The sequence below is a fragment of the Chaetodon trifascialis genome, chromosome 16, assembly GCF_039877785.1.
Source record: "Chaetodon trifascialis isolate fChaTrf1 chromosome 16, fChaTrf1.hap1, whole genome shotgun sequence".
NCBI lineage: Eukaryota > Metazoa > Chordata > Actinopteri > Chaetodontiformes > Chaetodontidae > Chaetodon > Chaetodon trifascialis.
In genome coordinates, this window is record NC_092071.1 from 7,543,510 (window position 1) to 7,566,592 (window position 23,083).

At 43.6% G+C, this 23,083-nt stretch overlaps 1 protein-coding gene across 1 annotated transcript in view; it reads right to left on the reverse strand.

Moving 5' to 3' along the window:
- pdlim4 (PDZ and LIM domain 4) overlaps positions 1-23,083 on the reverse strand; it is a 45,450-nt gene that overhangs the window by 7,305 nt on the left and 15,062 nt on the right. The window contains exons 3-5 of the mRNA XM_070983625.1: positions 18,129-18,210; positions 5,245-5,600; positions 3,758-3,915 (exon numbers count right to left, since the gene is read on the reverse strand). Coding sequence (XP_070839726.1) covers positions 3,758-3,915; positions 5,245-5,600; positions 18,129-18,210 — 596 coding nt within the window. The remainder of the gene's footprint in view (positions 1-3,757; positions 3,916-5,244; positions 5,601-18,128; positions 18,211-23,083) is intronic.

A 23,083-nucleotide genomic window follows, 5' to 3' on the forward strand; every position in this document is an offset into this window, starting at 1 on the left:
ATATCGAGACAACACCTAGATTTGATTTGTTCCTGAGCATGCTGAACATACTTTGGGGTTGTGATTATTCAATTATTTGCTTAAAAAAGGTTCGCTGCTTTGTTTCACATCACTATGCATTGAGTACTTCATGGTTTCTCTGCAAATGTTCTGACAAATAAAGCAATGACTTGATTTCTGAATAAGAGTAAGCAAATAGAACATCAAACAAAAACAATCACAATGGCCGTACTCTTTGGTTGCTGTCAAAAGAAGAATTCTCCTGCGCCAACAGACAGTCGAAGGGTTAAGCCCCTCACCACAGGAATCACACGTTTACCCCCACTGGACTGGATGTCTTGCTCGGGCTTTAAATCTTGTATCTTTTCAGCTCGGCCTTGATCCCTGTGGAACAACAATCTGAATGGAATGCTCCCTCTATTTTTTCTTGAAACAGAACTGAACTACTCCGCAGTGCCTTTGAAGGGGGACAGTTATAATGTTTATCTACATCCTGTTACCTATCTGAGTGGCGGCCATGACTACAGATCATTCTAATCACACTGTTCAGATGAAATCCCAGTTGGTTCACTGGGACAGATTCATTTAACTTCCATATGACTTTTGAGGCAAAGTGAGGAAAATGTGATAAATATTACTGTAAGAGAGTATTCCAAGTTTACATGTTATAATCCAGGAGGCAATCAATAACTGGACAAGTGTTAAACTTTGAAAGTACAACATTTTCTTCTCGGCACAGTGGTGATGCTGATGGATGTCTGAGCACACAGAGGTCTTATTCTGTGACAGGACACAGCCTGCTTCGCTCCTGAGCACTTTCCATGCACTGAAAATACCCCCAGCAAGTTCATGGAAAGTCACTTTTCTGCAAAGAAACAATCTAAGGTGCAAAATAAGACATTTTTCAGAATTTCGAATTCGGGGAATAGATGAGGTTTCAGAGAAGTCACTGGAATTTCGTTTATTTCTTTTTCCAACACTCCTCCATCACCTTGTCTCCTGTTTGTCTTCCCCTTAAATTCACCTCAATTTTCACTACTGAAGGCAAAAGCTGCGCAATCCCAAGTCTTCATATTCAATAGTAAACAATTTCACTTCTGGTAAACACGTCGAAACGGTTCTGTTCATATGTGAAGACTGAAAAACAGACCCTCATATCGGTACAATAGGTACAACTTTCTATTATCTATCAATCTGCTTCAAACAGCCTCACTCAACACCAGTATGTAACAGTCACTCCACCCCTCTTCCATCCACATTGCTATCCAATCATGGCAGAGTCTGTGGAATTCTGGGTAAACTGACACTCTTGTTTGCTTTAACTTTAAAAGCCCCTGAAAGTCAACATGGCCTCTACAGGGTGCTTTCGCCTTCAAAAGGGGACCAACTACGGTGATTTAAAAGCCTGCCAGCAAGGTATGCCTTGAAAAACAGGATGATTTGACTTTAACCTGAGTGTCGAATGTGTTCAATTGTTGATCTCCTCTTTACTGATCTATTAAACAACAAACCAGAAGCAGGGGACAGACATGAGCAACATTCGTGGCAGGACTTCACTCTCTCACACAGATTAAACGACACCAGATGCCCACAGACAAGTAGCTTTTTAAATGATCCCAATGTAAACCTGAGGTGTTTCATCGAGGGCTTAGCCTGTCAATCAACCTGCCAGTCTCCCAGCTAAAAGGCCACTGACAGCAGACAAAAAGAGTGCCCTTTAAACCTCTTCAATCCATCAGCAGCGTCTCCCTCCCTCCACCCCCCCCTTGTCTGTCATTAGCATCAGTCTCTTTCTTTAGCTCTCCCTCTCTCTCGTTGCTTTGAGTGTAACGGTAAGTGCTAAATTAAGGAAACAGTATGGTCTGGCTCTGCTCCAGGCCTCTCCGCAGGAACAGCCAGTGTTGCTCCTTGTGCTCAGGATTATCCTGTCGGCTCTCACATCAAAGGTAGAGCCAGAGATGTGATAAGGGAGCGGGAAGTTTTCTCTCCTGCCCCGGGATAATAATATTCTACAGTGATTGATTTATTCTGAAATATGAGAAACTGAGGTTTTTCCGTCTGAATGGCTTTTTGGCCAAAGATGCTGATTTAAAGAGCCATTTAAATAGACCACTTTATCATTCCCAATAGACATGATCTATTAAGCTTTGATTGAAAAGAGCACAGTGCTATTATTCTGGGTTTCAGAGGAGACCTTTAGACCTTAATTATGTTTCAAACTGCTTTATTTTCTTCTAGAGAGTGAGTTTGAAAATGTGAGGAACTGTAAATACTCAAAGACTGGACACTCTTGCGCTCCTGCCGGGTTGTTTCTAGCTTTAATGCTGTTAGGCTAGTGAATTACTTCAAGTCTGTTTATTGTGTGTCTTTGACATAACGTCAAAACTGTAATTACTGCACTCTCTTAATAATTATAGTTAATTTTTTAATGTTTTAAACAAACACATAGATACACACTGACACACGTATTACATATTGCACCTTTAAGAGCCACAAATAGATGACTGCATGACAAAATATATAATCCATTATTTACCTTTACAAAGACTGCTGAGCATACTTGCTGACTTTGACACTGCAGATTCGTACATTCACAGCTGGTAACACTCCACTAATAGCAGTAAGGGTTAAAGGACTTTAAGGATGCCTCAGTGTTAGTCGCTGAGGTTGAGAGAAACATTAATCACCATCAATCCAGAGCTAAGAGGTCACAAGCCCGCTTCTCTGAGGTCCAGCCTGTTTCCGCTTTAACATACCAACATTTGGCTTATAATTAGGACTTTCACATCTCTTGCCCTGCCCTAGTGGTAAACATGAAACCTTAAAAGAATGTTTAAGTTCAGAGGATTAGCCCTCCTCTGCTGCTGTCAGCATCACATGACTCCTCCTCAAAAGCTGGAATGCCGGGTGGTCAAAAGGCAGACAGGAAAACCATATTTCTCACTTTATTGTGCTATGTGAAGTTGTTTTTTCCAATAAATTGCCAAACCCAAACTTCCCTCCCCTGTTCATCCTTGTGTGAGCTATTTAAAGCGCTTCATCTTTCTCCTGCTCCCTCCGTCTCTTGTTTTCTCTCGGCTCTCTCTCGCTCTTCCTCTCTGTCCCCTAACCTCGCTGTCTGTGTCTTTCTATAAAAGGAAAACTATGCCAGTGAGACAGGCGAGCTGAAAACAGTCAGACAGAAGCTGCCTGAGCGAGACAAGATGTTCCTTTGGCTGGGATCATGAGTCCCCGTCGCATAGGAGGAAATATTTCCCTTCTACCTTATTCATAAGACTGACAGCACAGAAAGAGTCCACGTCTTCCAGCTTCTCTTCACAGTAACAGATGAAATATTTTGGTGTTTTGTTTTTAAATGACTTTTTAAGATTAACATTAATTGAGAAAATTAATGGATTAATCAATAAGGAAAACAATTGGTAGTTGCAGGTCTGTTGCTACAGCCTTGTAATCTTCTGCTTTCAAAAGTCGGGTCAATTAGAGAAATATTGTCAGCAGAAACCCCTGCAGCAGTTAAAAAGCACGAGTGAGGGCACACACACACACACACACACACACACACACAGTGAAAAGAAAATATAATTCATATTGTCTGTACAACACATGACAATCGTTTACAGTAATTGTTCCGTTCCTGGAAAAAGAAGCATGACACTGAAGAGGGAGGCTGCAGCAGAACCACAGGCTGTATTTTTTCTTCCACCATCACACAACACACAAAGCATTCGCAGAAACACGCCCACACAGAAATCCCTACCTCCGTCCTCAGCCTCCAGGATTCCCTGGAGGTATTTGAAGGAGCCGGACTGTTTGGGTTCAGAGACGGGCTCCACGTAGTCCTGCAGCATCTTGTAGACGTCTGACTGCGTGTCGAAACCATTACGGCTCACAGGGGACTGTATGGGAGGCTCTGGGCTGAAGGACACAAGGGGGACAGGATGTGGTATTACTGCAATGTAATCTGATAAATGATGACTAGATGACAGGTGACAAAAGACATCTATTTCCTTTGGTTATCAGTCAAGACAGTGAAGACGTAAGCTGTAAAGGATCCACTGCTATGGCTCAAGGAAACCAGTGAATGTGCTGGGAGTTTGGTTTTGTCTTTTTTGTGGCCTCAAATATGGCCACTGTATTTTTTTCTTTTATCAGGTGGTGTCATGATGTTTGACCAAGGGAGGAATGAGAGGAGCTGAAGGAGTCTAAACAAAAGATAAAGGAACAGGAGACAGATGTCAGACTACCAAAGGAAGGAAAGAAAACAAGAGAGAAAGGCAGCTGAAGAAACTTAGGCAGGACAACAACATGTTCCTTTTGTTTAAACAGACTGTAGAGCACACCTTAATGATTTTTCTTAAGGCAGCAGAGTTGGACTCACAGAGGGGGAAAACAGAGGTGTACACTCCACATGTGATCCCACAAGCATGCAGTCTTAATCACAACAGCTCTGCGCTACGGTTCTGCACGTTCATCCATCCATCAAGTTATTCCTGAACCTACCAGGATGGATTCATTTGATGAGCAGGGCTGCTGTTCAAATCCTGACACACTTAGCTGCATGTTAGTCTCCAGACTGCCCTCCAGGAGTCTGAAGGAAGCGCTCCACTGCAGCTGAGTGTGTGTGTGTGTGTGTGTGTGTGTGTGTGTGTGTGTGTGTGTGTGTGTGTGTGTGTGAGAGAAAACCTAAGCTAGTGAGGGTGAAACTGAGTAAGAGACAGAAAGAAAGACAGGAGAAGATGGTGAAAGGTCAGGTCAGGATTGACAGTGCAGTCCTGGGGAAGCCTGGAGAGGATGTTCACTGGGAGACTAAACACACACATTTATTGACCGCTTGAGGGGATGCACAACAACAAATGGCTTTTCCAGTCAGCGTGGCCATCTGTGCAGGTGTGCCAAGAGACATCTGGAGCGTGCCTATGGGTCTGTTTCTGTGTTTGCATCTGTTAGTGTCTTCACCAGAGTCTGCACATGCATGGTGGAGCATCGCAACATGCTGGTCATGCTTTAAGAAGCGGAAGCCACTCGTTCCCCGTGTGATTTTCTAACAAAATTGGTATGAAACGGGGAGATAAGACGACATGCCTGAATAGTTTCTACGGCACAGATAAAGTTTGCTGTTTAACAGAATAAAGAATTTCTTAAGTTAGTTCATGTAACGCTGGATTTTCTTCAATTATCATTACAGTACATGAGATCTCCTTTTGTTTGTGTTTTACTCTTTGCTGCACACTTTGATCACCTCACCTGTGTGTGGCATTCAGGCTCAGGCCTCCCATCTTGCTCGGCAGAGATCTGTCACCATTGCTGCCATTTTGAGCATATAGACCTGCTGGGTTGTTGTACTGAGCGTGCCCGGTTCCGTTGCCGTATCCATAGCTGTGGCCGTTGTTGGGTCTGGAGTGGCCGTTGTTCAGGTGAGTGGGCTGGGGAGCCTGCGGGGACTGGAAGGCCTGCTGGGACCTGAGCGCCTGCGGGGACTGGAGTGCCTGCGGGGACTGAAGGGCCTGTGGGGACTGGAGGGCCTGAGGGGACTGCGGTTCAGAGGTGTACGAAGGTTTACGGCTGTAACCGCCATATCCGCTGGTGATGGGTCGGAAATTCTACAAAGAAAGGACAAAAAAAAACAGGGACACATTTACAAGACATCCACTGTTTGCTGTATGGAACTGCTTCAAAAAGAGACAAACATGGATTGTAAGAAGAGAAATGTTGCATCAAAGGAAGAATTACTCATGTTGGGAGGAGAGAAGAGAAAAGGGGTAATGGCCCTATTACAGAATGCCCCATTATGTTTTGGTTCAGGAAATGAGAGTAAAAAGAGGAGAGGAACGAGAAAACAAGCCCCGTGGTGCCCTGAGCAGAAAGCCACAATTCTTCAGAGGCGAAAATGTGGTTGTTCCCAAATGAGGCTTTGCAGCGGTGGCGACAGAGAGAAAAGCTTTTTCCACTCCATTTCTGCCTTTCCCTCTTTAATGGCAAGGCCTATTAAGAAGGAGCTTGCATTAGATTTCCTGCAGATGTTTCTGTCAAAACAAATTAACTTGTGGGGGTGTAAATATTGAAAAAATGCTTTGTTTTCTGGCTGCTTCTTCTGTGTTTTGATGAGTTTATAGAAGCCGAGATACTGTAAAGGATTAAATTATTGTCTTTTTTTCGCTGTTGTGGACTTTCTACATTTTTGCCACATCGCTGCTCTGCTGGAGCTGTTTTGAAGAATCTGCTGGAATAATGCAGGGCAGACACCTACACTTACACCACTGTATACTCAGCGAGTGTGTTTATGCTGAGGTCGACGCCCTTTCTCATGCATGTGCACAAACTCCACAGTGATATCACAAGCGTCTCAGTGTTTACCACAGCTATCAGCACACTCCAGCGATAACGCCGCTCTCTGCCAGCCCGTCTCGTCCGTCTCACAGACTGAACTTTACAGATAAAGTTTTATTGCACGGCTTGCGATGATGTCACCACCTCTGATAGTGCTTTAGTGCTTTGAAATTCAATTTCAGAGATAGCCAGCACTTTGAATGACCAAACAGGGCTGCACTTTATCATAACTTGAGATGATAAACATTTCAAGTGAAACGAAGTGACTTGTTTACAAGTTAAGCAATGCGGCAGGATGGGAGACAGTCAGAATGTTGTAACTATGAGCCACTGGAATGAGTGTGCGTGCATGTGGTGAGACTGTGTGTTGCTGTGTGTGTTTTGAGCTTGTTTTAAAGTGCCTCAGCCGCAGGAGGTGGAGGTTCACAGCTTCTCCAGACAGGACCCCTGTCATTTCAACAGATGGGTCTGCTGGATGTCATCCTGTCCTCGGCCCTTGCCTGGACCACACATGCACACACACAAACACGCACACGCACAGGTCTTCTGTAATCAGTACTTTTCAGCGTGCTGGAGACCTCCTCTCCTCTACACCAACAAGCCCACATCTTGAACTTGGAAAAGCGCTCTGTCATTGCCCTGCCTCCTGCAGTTAAGACAGATGACTTTCAAGAAATTCAAAACCACCTCTTCCTACCCTGCCCAGAAACCTCGGACAGTGGGGATGGATGAATCCTGAATCCCCCTGAACAAAATGCTGATAGCCATTCATGGTTAGAGTTCGGAGAAGCGGGCCGGGGAGCAAGAGCTCAACGCTGCTTCTCTCCCACGGCCAAACCCTGTTTGGGCAGGATGTCAGAAACACCCATCTCTCTGTGGCTCCTTCTCCGAGTAAACCAGACACTCTGAAGCCTGGTTCTCACCGCAGGGCCACACGGGCCAAACCAGTTTTTATTCGTTATCTTTAGGCCTGTTTGCACACATGCTGGACCTCATGTGATTTTAATCAAAGGTTACCCCAGCCTCTGTGTTTTGTAAATATGGAAGGAATAATGATATTTGGATGTTACTCAACTGGAATTTTACACTGAAAATGCTTTCAAAACTCCTTGTAGACGCCTACGGACTCCACTGCAGAGTCTATTTTGCAATCCTCTCAAGGAAAACACTTCTGGGGATATTAAAATCTTCTGATTAATAACATTAATATATTATTGATCATCCACACAGCTCGTCTGAGTCTGGAACTTATACTTCAATGACTGCTTACTGTGTCTAAGGAGGGTTGGTTTGCTGCCTGCCCTTTTGAACCTACCTATCTTTTATTTCACCGCTTCATTCATCGTACGTTCTTCATATCCTGAGAACATATCCAGAACTGGAAGGGTGAAGTTCTTTAGAAATAAATCGCTGTCCCTACATGTCTTTTTAGTTTTAAGGCAAATCCATTATACAGTATCACTACAATAACTGTATGACTGTCAGACGAGCTTATTCATGTCTGCGTTCACAGAATAAAGGAGGCAAGTGGAGGAAAATCCCTGAGAGTGTATTATGTTACACGCCCCTGCAGTGGCATGACAGTAAAGACATTTATGACTGCTAATCTGTACAAACATGACATGCAGAGCAGAGCAGAGCAGAGCAGAGCAGGTAATCGCATGCTATGCATGTATGGTGATGTATTTAAAGAAAGATAAAGGACAAAGAAAAACACAGAAAAAACATTCAGTCTTGTTTTATAGACCAGAGGGGAAATTATCCTGTTCTAGCCAATGTTACTTACAGAGCCCAGAATCACTAAGAGCCTGTTTGTAGCTGGTGTGCACATGAATCCTGAGTGATCTGATAAACAAGTGGATTATTGTGATGGCTCTAAATACAGGTGTGAATGCATCCAAGATGCACTGAGATCTGATAGCTCCATTTTCAGAGGTGGTGTGGGTCACATGTGGCCACATTATTTTAGCAGTATGAATGTGTCCTGGGCCACACTGACGGACCGCCTACTCAACTGACGTCCTCTTTGTAAGTACACAAAACAACACACTGCCAAGACTACCTGCCAAGATAAACAGAGGATGTTTGTGAACAATCTGTCTGTTTCAGCTGATTTTACCACTGAACTAGTAACCGCAATATTCCAGACTACCTTAAAAATTCTGCAGTTTTGAAAGTTGTTGAGTAAGGAGAAAATAAACTAAACTAAACTCTTAATCACACCTGCCTTCTTGGAAATTCTGCATTAAAGGCCATACATTATTTCTTTCTTGTAAAAAACTGTCAGTTTGTCGCACTGTTTATATTTATTTGCATACAGAGCAGAGTGGTGGTCACTTGAGATGCATCCTAATGCCAGGTGTGGGCTCACGCACTCAGAGCTGTCAGCTTATGATTGGATCATCCAGGGCACATGCTAACACCAGGTGTAAACAGGTGCTAATTTATCCCATGTGGGCTCAATCTGAGCAACACACGACAAGCTCCATCCTTACAGCCTTGACTCAGAATCAACATGTCCTTTAACAGGAAAAAAAGGGAGAACCTTTAGTTTAACTAAAGCTGTCAAATATATTTACCAGTACCAGGTGGATGTAGCAGAAGGGTAAAGTAGCATACAATGGAAATGCTTTCTTACCTCAGCACTGTACAAAGTACAAAGTTACTTCAGATTACAAATAATGGGTTAAAGTGATAACGGAAAAACAATCAAACAGAAAGAATCTATATATTGATAAATTCCTTCATCCTGCAGCCCCAACTCACTCCTGCAAGGAGGAAAAAACCCCTTCCGTTTAGGTGTTTCACTGTTGTCAGCAGAGAATACATGTTCACCCATTTTCACCCTCACACTCCTGCCTGACAGGGTGTAACCCCTTTCTGTTTCAGCTGAAACTGAACCCCCCTCCCCAAACATTGCTTTTGTCTTTCTTTCTCATAACACTCTTTCCTCTCTGGCCACACATGTCTGTTGCACAGATATGTGCTTTGGGTGGTTGGCAGATTTATAAGGCAGCACATCTGGTGCTTGCCTTATAAAAATGCCAGTTTGGTAACATTCAGGACCTGTAAGTGCTTTCAAGTTGCACTAAAGGTATAATGGCTTGGTTTCGCTTTATTACAAGAATCAGCTGTAAGCAGACTGTCTCACTAAAAAGATTTACCCTACCTTTTCACATCTAATGGAGATTTTGTGTTCTACAGTGACAGTCATGTTAATCTGGTGAATGCCTTATCACCCCAATTCCCTTGGTGACCTTATCTTGTTTTCCCAAAGGAGTCAAAACAGTTTAAATATGAGCAGCTCTAGTCTATCTCCAACAGAAACTCAACATAACAAGGTTGCTGAAAAAGGCCATCTGTGAGATCATCTATTTCCTAATTTTTCTTAGAGATTGGCTACTCTTTCATTTTCTCCCAAATCTTGACTGTATTCCTCTTGGCTCGTAGGAGGAGAAGCTTCGAAAGGGGGGAAAAAAAGACAGAGAAAGGAGGAAAAGGAGAACTAAAAGCAATAACTATTTATGAGAACCAGCATAGTCTACTGATGTATGCACATAAATTCAGGCTGCCATCTGACTTCACTGACCTGTTTTACAGTAGTAACTAAGCATGGCTAATGATTCAGGATGGCTGGCCATGCATGTGCGCACCACAGAAGCAAAGAAAGAGACAAGGAAACAAAGGAAAGAAAGTATGCGTGTATGTGTATTTTACCTCTCTCAGCTCTTATACACTGCGTTAACTGAGGTGCATTCAGCCAAGACACAACAAGTTCCCCCATTCATCAACCAGAGTAAAAGTTAGTCTGATTAATAAAGGCCTGACTAGGAGAAGACTGCGGCTCCAGCTCTGGTACCTCGATCCACAGCCACAGTTTGGTCAGAGAGGGGAAGACGGACGAGAGGAGGAGGAGAAAAAGGTGGAGGACCCTAATTGAAATCATATGTCTGTCTTTAACTGAGGACCGAGACCTTGCATGCCTGCCTCACGCATACACAAATTCATGATAGCACACACACACACACACACACACACACACACACACACACACACACACACACACACACACACACACACACACACACACACGCACACCACCTCCTTCTTTTCTGCCTCCTGCATGGTTTAATCCCCCCGGACCTTTGAAATTAAGCTTTTCACATGGCGCTCTGCACCACTAACCAAACACAAACTGTCCCTTTATGGCTCCCTAGGCCTGGCCCTGGGTGTCTCGCTGGGAGGACAGACAGACGGGCGAGAGAGGAGGAAGCAGGGAGCTGAGGTGGGGGGCAGCAGAAAGACGGGAAAATGGTTTTTAAGGCTTCTGGCCATGAGCCTGTCTCAGAGAGAAGAAATGCTCGAGGGAAGATGGATGTAGCATTAGAATTCATTGAGCATGAGATGCATTTCATCAATTTCCTCTGTTAAATAAAGCTATTAAGACCCTTTTACTTCCATACCAATCGTGCCAGCTCACCACTGAGTTGAATGAAACTGTATGTGATGTAGCCAATTACAGTATTTTACTACAGCCTGAAAGTTTCAGGTGAAAGTAATTTAACTTCAAGTGTGAACAGTAAAGAGAGAGCAACAACATGACTCAGTCCGGACTAATTGCACATCATGTTGTAGAGAAAACCGCATGGGTTAAAGTTAGCTAACAATGTTCACAGCAAGAAGCAAAAGATAAGCTTGTTTGTGAATGACTGAGCTCCTTAACATATGACGGCACAACTATGGAAGGAAATTACTGGCACTTATTAATAATCCTTCATTTTTGTCAAAGAAAGTTTAGTTTTTCTAAAAGTTTACTGCTACTGGTCAAGGGTGTAAATTTGTAAGTTCACTAAGTTGAACTCAACATGAAAACTTCACATCAGCAAATCCACCAATTGCAGCAACTTCATTGAAATCAGTAGAAGTACAATGGGTTAAACTAAAACACTTGGCCCTGTTTTCACCTCCAGATAAATCGTTTATGTAATGTGGTTCACTATGGACCCACACGGTTGCCCTTTCTGTTGCTCCTCTCAAAACCTCACTTCTCAATAGATCGGTTAACGTTTGGTTAAAGATGACTAAAACCTTAAAAATACAAGCCTGTTTTTGTGCAGGTTCAGGTCGTTTCAGGGTTTAAGGATCTGTGTCACTTGTCCTGCTTCCCAGACCCAGAAAAGCAGCTGAAAACAGCTGGATGGTTTCTATTCAAAATCTTCCAAATCTGAATGAGTCTGGACGGCTGCAGCCTCTCTGGACCTTCCTCCCCCACCAAAGAGTGCTCTCAATGACCCCGTCAACTCGCCAGCACACCGACAGCCAAGCGGAGCACAGAGGGCTCCATTAGGAAAACCTAGAGACTGTTTTGGACATTTCTGCGGATTACTGACTGATTAGTGAACACAAACAACCAAATAAGTGGGGTCATAGGTCTGTGGTCTAAAGGACCTGCTGTGTAATGAATGTAGAGCTGCTAAAGAGACTTCCCAGTAACGCTACACTGGTCTGAGATTCCCTGGCAGGGGATTAAGCAGCAGTGGACCCAGCAAACATGTTTTGTCAACCTATGAGAATCCCCTAAACTCTTCACTGGCCCCATATTGTTGAAACATATTCAGGATCTTTATGATGTAAATGTTTATCCAGTTTTTCAACAAAATCTATCATCCTAACTGGAGTACTTGTCTTTTTATCCTAAATAAGCATCTTTGACAAATTACGTTTACAAATCTTGAACTCGATCAAGCTTTAAACTTATTACTATCATGCGATTTTAAAAGACAAATGATTCTTAACGGCAGTTATTGGAAAGCAACGGCCTTGTTCCATTCATAAAACAAATCTGTATCATGCAAACATTTTTTGTGTCTGAAGTAAAATTCCAAAGGAATTACAGCCCGTAAGTCATGCAAGGACTTTGTCTGTCAGCTCCTGTTAATGTTAGCTTGGAGAGTTGGACTTCAGCTGCCAGCTCCTGGGCTTGAGACTGGAAGCCTCTGTGACGTGTGATCCAGACCCCTCAGCTTCCGCATTGTGAAGCCTCATTCTTTCCACAAGGCCATAGTGCTCGGCCACAATGGCTATCACTTTAATAACAGGGTAGCTGCCATCAGTGGCATTCTGATATTGCTCGCCAAAAAATACTGTTAGGCTTTAACACTGACCAAAAGGCCATTCCCACCTACTTGAAGCTGCCACTGTGTAATTTAAGGGAAGGAATTTAAAAAAACCTGACATGTCAGGAACTGGTGGTATTGCTTTACTTCTGCTTAAAGCTGCTCCAAGAGCAGGACCGACAGATGTACAACGAGATAACCATTTACAAGGCAGACAGTCATTTTCTCCCTTAAACTGTCTTTCTCATTGGAAAAAGGTTTGGATTTAAGACATGTGATGAGGTTTTGAAGTTGGCAGCAGTATCTATACTAAAGCCACCAGACATTATTTTATCTAAGGACATCTCTCACAGCCTGAAGTAATTTCCATCTTGACGATGGCCAGAGTGATAATTCCCTTATTTGACCGCTCACAGTTGAACACCACTGATGAAAATAGCAGATGAACAATGAGAATCAGATGAGGTCAGGAGCAAAGCAGAGCTGCTAAGCAAGGGCATGAAAGACCTCTCACAGCAAAGGCAGTGATGCAGCTCTGTCACGACCCCTGAAAACTCGCATCAGGTGCCAAAATCAGCCATTCTGTTATCCAATGTCTGTTTGGCTTCTTATCTTTTATTCCTAAAAGAGACGTTATGGCACTGCTTCGGACTGCCTTCTGTTCAGGTTCAGATTCAAAGTTGGGTGTATACTTGGAGGGGGTCTGGCTGACGTTGTATTTGGATGTTCGGTAGGTGTAAATGCTATCCGTTAAACGTCCTCCTCCTGCGTACCAACCATAACACTGATAGGCTACAGATATTTGTTTTTAGCTAACATAAAAAGTTGTGGAATGCTCCAAAAACACCTGTTTGGAACAGGTGATAGTAGTTATTAGTAAAATACATCATTACACGCAAAGAGGAATTCATTCTTTTCAGCTTCCAAAGGTGGGTCTGACAGAAAACATCTGGCAAACAATGCTGTAGGTCAGGCCTTCAGTCTCCAGTGAAAAGAACTTCAATGCTAAAAGCTGCTGATTGGATCCGTGACAGAGATCATTCACCGCACCTCTTTTATGTTTTTGCTTGATATTGTCTTAACATCCTCTTTCTCGAGTGCACTGTATTCTTTTGCATGAAATGTGGAAGCATCTCTTTACAACTCATTTGTCTTCCCAGGACTACACAGCGGAGCTTAAATAAAAATGTGGTTGTCAAACCTACACATGCACATCATGTTTTACTTATGACACCTCATCATTATCTCATCCCTGCCACCCCTCTTTATCAAATTATTTCTATTTCAGGAAGTTGTGCATGACGTCCGGTAGTCTGTGGACAGTCTTGCCAAGACATGAGCACAGTTTTTTGGAAACACATCATACAGTTCCACTGAATTCCCCAAACTGATAATAAGAAAGACTCAAAACGCTGCTGCAAAAAGTCACGTCAACACTATCGAGTCATACACTTACTTTTATCCAACAATGCCGCATTTCCTCATCGACTTTTACAAGAGACTCCCGTGTTCCCAAGGTGAAAGGAAACACCTCATAGCTTCCATGTGTCACTTCCTGCTCAGTAGCTAATTCCCACAAGTGAGACTGGAATTTCCAACATGGGCCAGCGGTCAACAACAAGCAGTCCGTGAATGAAAAGGGAAATGTTAAATACAGAATGTCCCAAAGAATGGCGTCATTATTCAGACGCTCTTTATTGGGCTAGTAGCATTTGTGATGCTCCTTTTGCAAAAGTCTTAGCTAACGGAGTCCATTTGTAAAAACACAGATGGATGCATGTGTAGCTGGAAATATGTGTGGTCATTTTCCGGAGGAACAATTCAATTCAATTTTCAATTCAATTTTATTTGTATAGCGCCAAATCACAACAGAAGTTGTCTCAGGACACTTTCCATATAGAGCTGGTACAGACCAAGCTCTTTTATCTACAAAGAAACCAACAATTCCCCCATGAGCAAGCACTTGGCGACAGTGGCGAGGAAAAACTTCCTTTTAACAGGCAGAAACCTCGAGCAGAACCAGACTCTGGGTGGGCGGCCATCCGCCTCGACCGGTTGGGTGAGAGTGTCCCGGTATTTATTTTCATTTAACAATGCAATGCAATTAAGATGAGCACATTTAGCATATATTAGCCTTACCGGCTAATTTTCATCAGTTTTGTAGCATATAAAAAACTAAAGAAAACATACAACAGCACATAAACACAAAATTAAAACACTGACATAGCTGCCACTCCATATTATGACAGCGTGTTTGAATGTCCACTGTTTTACAGATGCTTTGAGCTTGTTGAGCGGAGGGGGAGTCAAAGTGTACTTCTTCACCATGAGTCCTAATGTTACAGGTCACGCCACGTTATGATAGGTAAGTTGTAAACACACTGCTTCAAATCTTTGCCAGCATGATCAGAAATCGTGTTGTCGGACAAATTTCCATCATTTTTGCTGTCCGAACTGGTTCAGTTGGATTTGGTTCAGCCGGCGTGAGAGAGGCCCCGGCGCAGCTTTTGTTTCCACCGTGTCTGAGGAACAATCGGCATTGTTGTGTGCCAGCGTAGCCCTTCAAGCCGTATCTGAATACAGCAGGAAGCAAAGAAAGAGAAGAGCCTTGGTCTTTTATGCGACCCCAGGGAACGGATGTTTCCTCTTTTCATGCTAAGAAGAGTCCACCTGAGCGTGACGATAAAGTGGCCCTGACTTGGCAGTTTCCAGCCATCCAGGTTCACTTCATTAAATGTGACGCCAGGGAACATTTTTAGACTTCAGCGAGGGGGAGAGGAAGGGCTGGATAAGATGTTACAGAGATACAGCGAGAGAGAGAAAAGAGCACGAAAGGACAGATTTGCTGCTCTCATATTACCCACAGGCAAAGCTGTCCTCTCGTGCATGTCTGTTTGTATAAACATTTGCAGCTGATGGCTCCTCTCACTCAGGTTAGGTATTTCCTCATGCTAAACAAGCAAGACCCAAGCTGGTGCGGAGATTGTGAAACGAAGGCTGCTGCAGCAGAGTTCAGACCACGCACTGGACAGGGAAGGCTTGGTGACTTACAGGCTGTTAAAATCCTGAACTTTCAGCAGTGCATACAAACTTTTTTTTGGGACAGCCACAGATGGTGGCATACAATGCATGATTTAATGAGCACACACCTCAGCTGAAACTGAGGAGAAGAAAACAAATGGAGAGAGCAGAGGGGAATTTCTTTTTTCTTCAGTTCCTTATTTATGCTTTTACTCTAACACTATGGTCATTGTTAAGGCTGTGCTGCTTTTCCCTTTTCCTCTCTTGTCCTCTCAAACTCTGCCCAGGTGTGCTGCATCTGACTGCTTAACGAGGTGCACCTGAGCTGACACTGAAGCATCTGCAGCAGAAGAAAAGCATCTGATACGGGGACTCTCAGACTGGGATTTTGTGTTGTTTATTGACCTCATGTCTTCTGTTAGCTTTGATTTATTCTCTTGGTTGTTTGTATGTCTTTTTGTTAACATGTTAATGGTAGTTTTAAAGGGGTTTTTCGGTTGACTTGAGTCAGTGGTGGAGTGGTAGGCTGTGTTCAGATCATCATCTGTTTCCACTGAGAGTTATTTTCTGATGATGCAGCATCAAGCAGCAGCATTCAAGAGTGAACAGGACTAAAAGTGCACAGCCAAACTAGCACCTCTGTGAGCGTGCTAGCATTTGCCAATCAGCACACAAAGTACAGGTTTTTGGACATGAACCAAAGTATTGGACAAATTATGACAATCCATCCAGTAGATATTTAGTGTTGGACCCAGCCCATTGAGAAAAGAAAACAGGGAGCTTTACTAATAAATAAAGGAGGATTACCCACAGTGAAACACTGACTCAGAACAGTGGTTAGACTGTGGGCTGACATGTCCTGTCATACATTTAATGTCATTTCTGCGGCCATGGTCTGAGATACACTAAAATACCACTTAACACAAGCTTGGTAATTTCAGAATAAAAGTCCCCCAGGATACTGCTGAAACTCTTAATGTGAAACCATCTGATGAGACTTCTGATCCCACGACCACAAACCAGTTTGATGAATTACACGCACTGAAGCCTCTTTCACGTCTGTCTCTGCCACTGAAGACAATACCTTCTGGTAAGGTGTGAAACTCCCACCGGTGAGTGGACAGATGGATTTCACTTCTTCGTCTTTGTGTGTCTGTTCCACCCTTTTCAGACAAAGAGACCCCACCACAGCGAGGGCTGAGAGACACACAGATCAGTCCTGACTCCACCACGACACAATACTTGACAAACGGACGCTCACATGCCTGAGTCACAATATGCTCATTGTCTGTCACATAAGTCTCCATATTCACAGCATATGGCACACACACCTCCTATTCTCTCTGTGCTCAGAAACCTGTTGGCCTGCCAGCTCTGGAAAACTTGGAAAAGATCATCTGTTCAAGTTCATCATGCCTTGAATATCCGTTTGGCAGCATGTGCAATTGGAGAACAATCAAGATACTATTTCAAAACCGTTCCAGTGAACAGTGGGATGCATTATCTCATTTCCAATCATGTGAATGATAGTGTACATGCAATTCACGGATCGAGTGTTGTGCCTGTTTCCATGGATTCTGTTTACGATATAAACAGACCGAGAAGACTTGGGTCTCACACCCAGTGAACTGTGCTTTAAAGTCAGGACCCCAGATGTGAGTTATCCTCTCTTGTGGCTGATGCTGTAGGTAGCAAAGGACCCTAATGACAGAGGTACTCAGCATTAAATATGCATAATGAGAACTTACTGTTGTTGACGTCTCATCCAGAGTTACTCAACAATGAACATTTCAAACCAGAATTCCTTGCATGCTTGTTACCACAAGGGGCGAGAGGATGGATGGACTGATCCTTTCAATGTTTGATCAAGGCCTCTTTATCAGGGTATGACCTATGTCGTTGTTGCTGTTAATGGTAGGAATGGATCAATATATCAGCCACTGACTGCTCTTCTTCTCTTATCTCAGTAGATGTTTAGTTTGTGATGAATTCAACATTTATTTTCATCCATCCATTTTCTAGCTACTTGCTCTTGTTCATAGCCACATGAACTGTGGATGCTAAAAATGATCGATTAGACATTTTATTTCCAAAACACTGAAGCTGATGTCATAAAACCTCAGTGGGGATTGAAGCCTGCGGAGTTGTGAGATGAGAGGGGCTGAAAATACTGAAATAATTTAAACTGGTGGTCATCACATAAACCTGCGGGATCATGACAGCATCAGGGAGGGTCACATGTTCCCATGTTAAGTAAATCTAAAGATATCATTTAAAAAACATTTTCAAATGGGAATAAAAAAACATTTCTGGAACCAGTGACCCTTCCCACTTCAACAACTCCAGTGTTGTTGTTTCATTATAATATACGAGGCCTCACCACTAGGCCAGAGACAGACAACCCTATAAAATGGAGGTCCAAGAGCCAACCAAAGAATTCACCATCTAACTTCACTGATTAGTCCTTTTTCTCATTTGTGGGCCGGTGAGTAATTTTAAGACTATTTTCCAGCCAAGGCCTGACCAAACCCCAACCAGTGAGGCCTTGGCAGCATGAGAGATTCAGGCAGATCAGTCCTGACAGCATCCTGGTGGGTGTGAATGTGAATCTTAAGAAACCCTTGTGACTTGTGCTTGGGTAAATCCAGAGTAAACAGTGGTTACCTGTGAGTCAGGCTCCATGTAAGGGCTTGTCTTGCCATCCTCGCTAACTGTTGGCGACCACACTCTGTCTCCTGAACTCGACCTGAAAGACAACACCCATCAGAGCGAGAGAGAGAGAGTAAGATAAATCTTGAGCCATCTGACACCCGGGCGTTGAAGCATACAGTCATTTCTGCTGAGAAGCATGAATTTCTATTTGCTGACAGATTTTCCACAGAAGATCCAGCGTAATTATGACAGAGTGTGAATGTTTGAAAAGAAACTGAAGAAAAAAAAGAAAGACAGCATTTATTTTTAATCCTGTTAGCTGGGAAAGATGACACTTTAGCGTCACATGATATCCCACTAACTGCCGCCCACTGGACGTGCCAAAACACTCACATAGCTGCAGTTAACAAATCATACACTGCACTGGTGGCTTTGTATGATTGTATGTATGTATGTGTGTGTGTGGATTTGTGCATTTGGCAGGTTTTCACATTAGGAATGGGATAAAGCTTCGTTCCTGCCTCCTCCCACTGGTACGAAGATAAAGTCATCATCACATCATAACTCCACTGTATGAACTATCCAGTATTTGGAATAAAGCTATCATTTTGGGCCGTGGATTTTTCAGAAAGTAGTGATAACTGAATTACTGGTATTTAAGCCGACCCCCAACTCCCATTTAGATTATCAGTAATTGACCCCAGTTGCATTTACTCACCAAAAAGTACATGACTTACTGGCTGGCAGCAATGATAAAATACATTACTTACAGCACTGCTGAATGGGCCTACTGTCCATGCATATGCAGTGGTCCACATGATTTATGTCCTTCTTTAAAAGGCAGAGAATTACATGCTTTGGTGAAGCTAAGGGTGTGCAACTTATTTCTCATGCTGATAAAATGCTGTGATTAATCCACAACAGCGTCACTTGGATTCCTCTTTTACTTTCAAGTAGTGGCAGTTCACATTTCATATTAAAAAAAAAAAAAAAAAAAACAGATCAGAGGGGAATTCTGTGGTTCTTCGCAGGTTTCTGTTGCAATGGCGTTGGCTGATAAGTGGGAAAGCATCCAGCTTCCAAAAGGGTAACACCAGGACATCACGCAGAGCAACCAAAGGACAGCGTGTGTCTTTGTGTGCGCGCTTCTCTTCGCCCACCTACCCTCCAATCTTTCACGCTTCCATCCACAGAGACATAAAAAGGACTGCACGTAGATTTGTCTGCCCCACAGTGGGAGAGTTGACGTCTAAAGAGGTGAGGTCATCAGGCTGCAGCTGATGGCAGAGCTGAGGCAACGCTTCAGATATGAACCGCGGAGGTGTTGCTATCAAGGGCGCTCTTATGAGGCGGCAAGTGTCTGGTGGACGAGCAACAGCCACTGTGTGGGATGACCCCCCCCCCCCCCCCCCCCCAAAACTGGCTCTCCTCCACCAAATCCTGCAGAATCTGAGGACAGAAAGCCTTCATGTTTTCAGACTGTTTGGTTTCGATGGTTACCACACAAACAGCCCATTGAAACCAGTGAAAGTTCAGTCTATTTGAATTGACATTTTGGACACAGAGATGGAATTTACCGTCCATCCATAGTGATGGAGATGTGAAGGCTGAGGCGTGAGTGGAAACTGTGAGAGACAGACCAGTTTGAATTCAGGCTGGTATTTCAGTCGTTAGCCTTCATGCTTCCAACTGGATGCAGTCTCACACTTCAAATGTTGAGCAATGGACATAATCTAGTTTTTTCTGGGGGGTGTATCTGAAATTTAACGTAACATAAATCACCACAGCAGACAGAAACAATCTGCTGTACACAAGTTCCGGGACAATGAACTTCATTATTTTCTGTTTGCCACTCTAGCATGTCCTCCACTATTGAGTCACTGTGTGATGGATCAGGACCATCTGTGAGGGATCAGGATCCTGCTGTCCACATTAGACAAACTGCTGCTGCGCATTCATCAACCTGCTGATCATCACTGGAACTTCTCTCTTTTCTCGACTTCTTCTTTACTTTTCTTCTTTCCTCTGTCTGGCTTTGTGTCTGATCCAAAGCTGACTCTAACCTGAGCAGTAAAACCCTTCCGAGCCTGGAAACTTGATGATATATTAAGCAGATCACCGTGATCTGCAAGGCTATAGGAAACTAGATGTTTTTCGATTAAAAACTGGTTGCAGACTGAGTGGCTTTAGCCTCCTCTGTGGAGCTCTGAGAGGACAGATCTGTGCACTCTCTGTTTCATAATAGAGAATAAAAATGATAAATTGGACAGTCCCGGGCGCATTCCTAAAGTGTCCTCTTTAATTTTCACCCTTTCTGCTCTTAAAGAAAAGTGAAAGAAAAAGAAACGGCAGATAATTTCTGAAATATAGAGGATCCACATGTTCTCATTTTGGTAACCAGTGTGTCAAATTACCTGGTTTTTGTTTTCAAATGGCCTCAATTTGAAGGAACTTAGAGATGCAAGAGCATTTTATCATTAGCGATGACAGCAAAGGCCATGACTGTTCTGTAAGAAGAAATGGAAAGAACAAGGGAAAGAAGATTTAAAAGATAAAAAGAGATGAAAGCGAAAGAAGAAAGATCGGCTCCTACAGATACAGAGGAGAAAGAGGAAAGTCTCAGGCCATCACGATGACTTTCCCCTTCTTTCCTTTGGTCATATTTTCCCCTTGCTTGACCTCCCCCTGCCAGGTTTAATTTCCTGATTGGGGAGATCTGGTTTTTGGAGCGGTGGACGAGTTTACTTTGGCTCCATAGGATCACCATGTTCGAGGAGGAGCGTGAGACTGATGGTTGAAACCGAGTGCCCTCAAATTAAGATCGCGGAACTTTTCAGGGTTTGCTTAGAGTCTTGCCTCGTTGCCTCTTTTCAGCCTGATCGTACATCAGATGCCGCTGGAGCGTTTTGTAATGTGAGAAGAGTTTAAATGCTTTCTCCCTGGGGAGTAAAGGGAGACAATCACCCTTTAAAGAAGAGTTATGGGGGTCTCATCAGCAGACCTGAGGGGGTCACTTAGAAAAATCTGCATCTGGGTGATGACAAGATCAATGCAAGAAGGCAGAGGGGGAGGGGGGGTCGTGGTCTGCAACACAGTCTCTCAAACACCATTGATGTTGTGCTTAGAACAACCACAAAAAAGAGACCTTGGGAGAGCGTGAGAGGAATGATGCAATGAAGGGATGAAGGAGGAGAGGGCAGCGGGGTTCGATAGTGGAGGGGCGTGTGTGTGAGTGTGTCGGGTCCTTTGGAGGTTTCTTTGTGTATTTGTCCCAGCTGGAGTCCTGGTGTGCCTTTGGTCCCATGCAGCCTCGTGCACAATTCCTCAACTGTGAGTCACGGGTCCTTGAGTTGAAGCCAGACAGCGGGGGCAAAATCCTCCACGGGAGCAGTCTTTTCTCCGCCTGTTGTCTCTGATTCCTGTTTGTTTTGATTTTTAATCCAGATCATAGTCAGATTTGTATTTCTCCCACTACGTGCACAACACCTCACCTTAAACCCCTGGTGCACGCAGCACCATTGAAATAATGACGGGCAAACAAAAGTCATCAATGCACAAATTCCTATGAATGCAACACACACTTTGCTGAAGGTTTAATTTCACATTTTTGATGTTGGTGTAGCAGCTGATAACATTAGCTTTAGCATGGCTAGCTACCAAGGAGCATTTTGCTTAACACCTACTTACACAACAATTCTGGTGTTTGGTGTATACTGGCTGCGGTAAGTAAAAGAGCTACTTAAATCACACAATTGGTGAGCAAATGTTTTTTTAAGAGGTTCAGTGGTAGTGTGCTCCATCATTCAAACCAGGGCTTTCATAACATACACAATATTTTATATATTAGCTACTATATATCCCTAATTGTTAGATATATGTCTTTGGGTTATTTGGGTGACACGAGCCTTTAAACCATCTGTAGTACAAGCTTCAATCCAGCCTGGACCCAATTCTAAATCTTCTTTTCAACAGTAAGTAAAATTGACACAAAGACGGCAGGGTGTCCATACTTCACAACTTTTTTTCCAGCTCAAGAACAAGACACACAGTCAGAGTAATACACACAGCTTGGGCAGGCATCATGACTCATTTCTCAACACATTTAACTTGCCATCCCAGCAGGACTCTTTCCGAACAGCCCGACCAGCGGTGGAAACACACATCGCAACCACGATCATCTGTCTCTCAAGCCTCTGCAACCACATGGCTTTCTCCAATAAGCTCTGGCAGAGTGAGGGAAACTGCAGCGTGGAAGAGAGAAAGATGAAGAGGAGATATAAAAAGAAGAAACAGCGCATGAGTGCTGTTTAGGTTTGGAGAGGGAGACGGCAGAATGGTGCATGGAGGTCAGGGAGGTAAGGGATGGAGAGGTCAAAGGAAGAGGATGAAAAGAAGAAAGAGGAGAAAATAAGAGAAGTTTCCTCCACAGCTGGTTCATGTATTGTGAGGATATACAGGACGAGCAGACATGGCAAACTCCAGTATGGCCCTGTGCCTGTGTCCAGGGTTTCTGACATTACAGTGAACTTAGCCAGCGTGTGCGTATGTGTGTGCGTGGCCGGGGTGGTAGCCATTTTTCCAACACCGTTCCATTTGATCAGCGATGCCAGGAAGTTAACAGAAACTAGCGAGGGTGTTTCACCTCAGAGCGGAGCGTTGACAGGCCTGCATCAGTGGGGAGGCCTGATGGAAAATGGAAAGCTGTGGTAAAGAGGTGACCTCAGAGCACTTTTTCTGTTTACTTGTCCTTTTCTTGCCTTTCTTTCCTTCTATTTTTTTTTCTTTCCTTCATTTTTTTCTGCATTCATTGTCTTCTTTGCTTGTATGTACAGTAGATGGGTGATAAAGTAATGGAGAAAGATGAATAAATTACTGTGAGCATAATGAATGAAGGTGATGCCAGGCAGGAGGGCTCGAGTGGACACTCACCAACCATCTTCTATGGCCTTCATGGTGACCAGATCTTA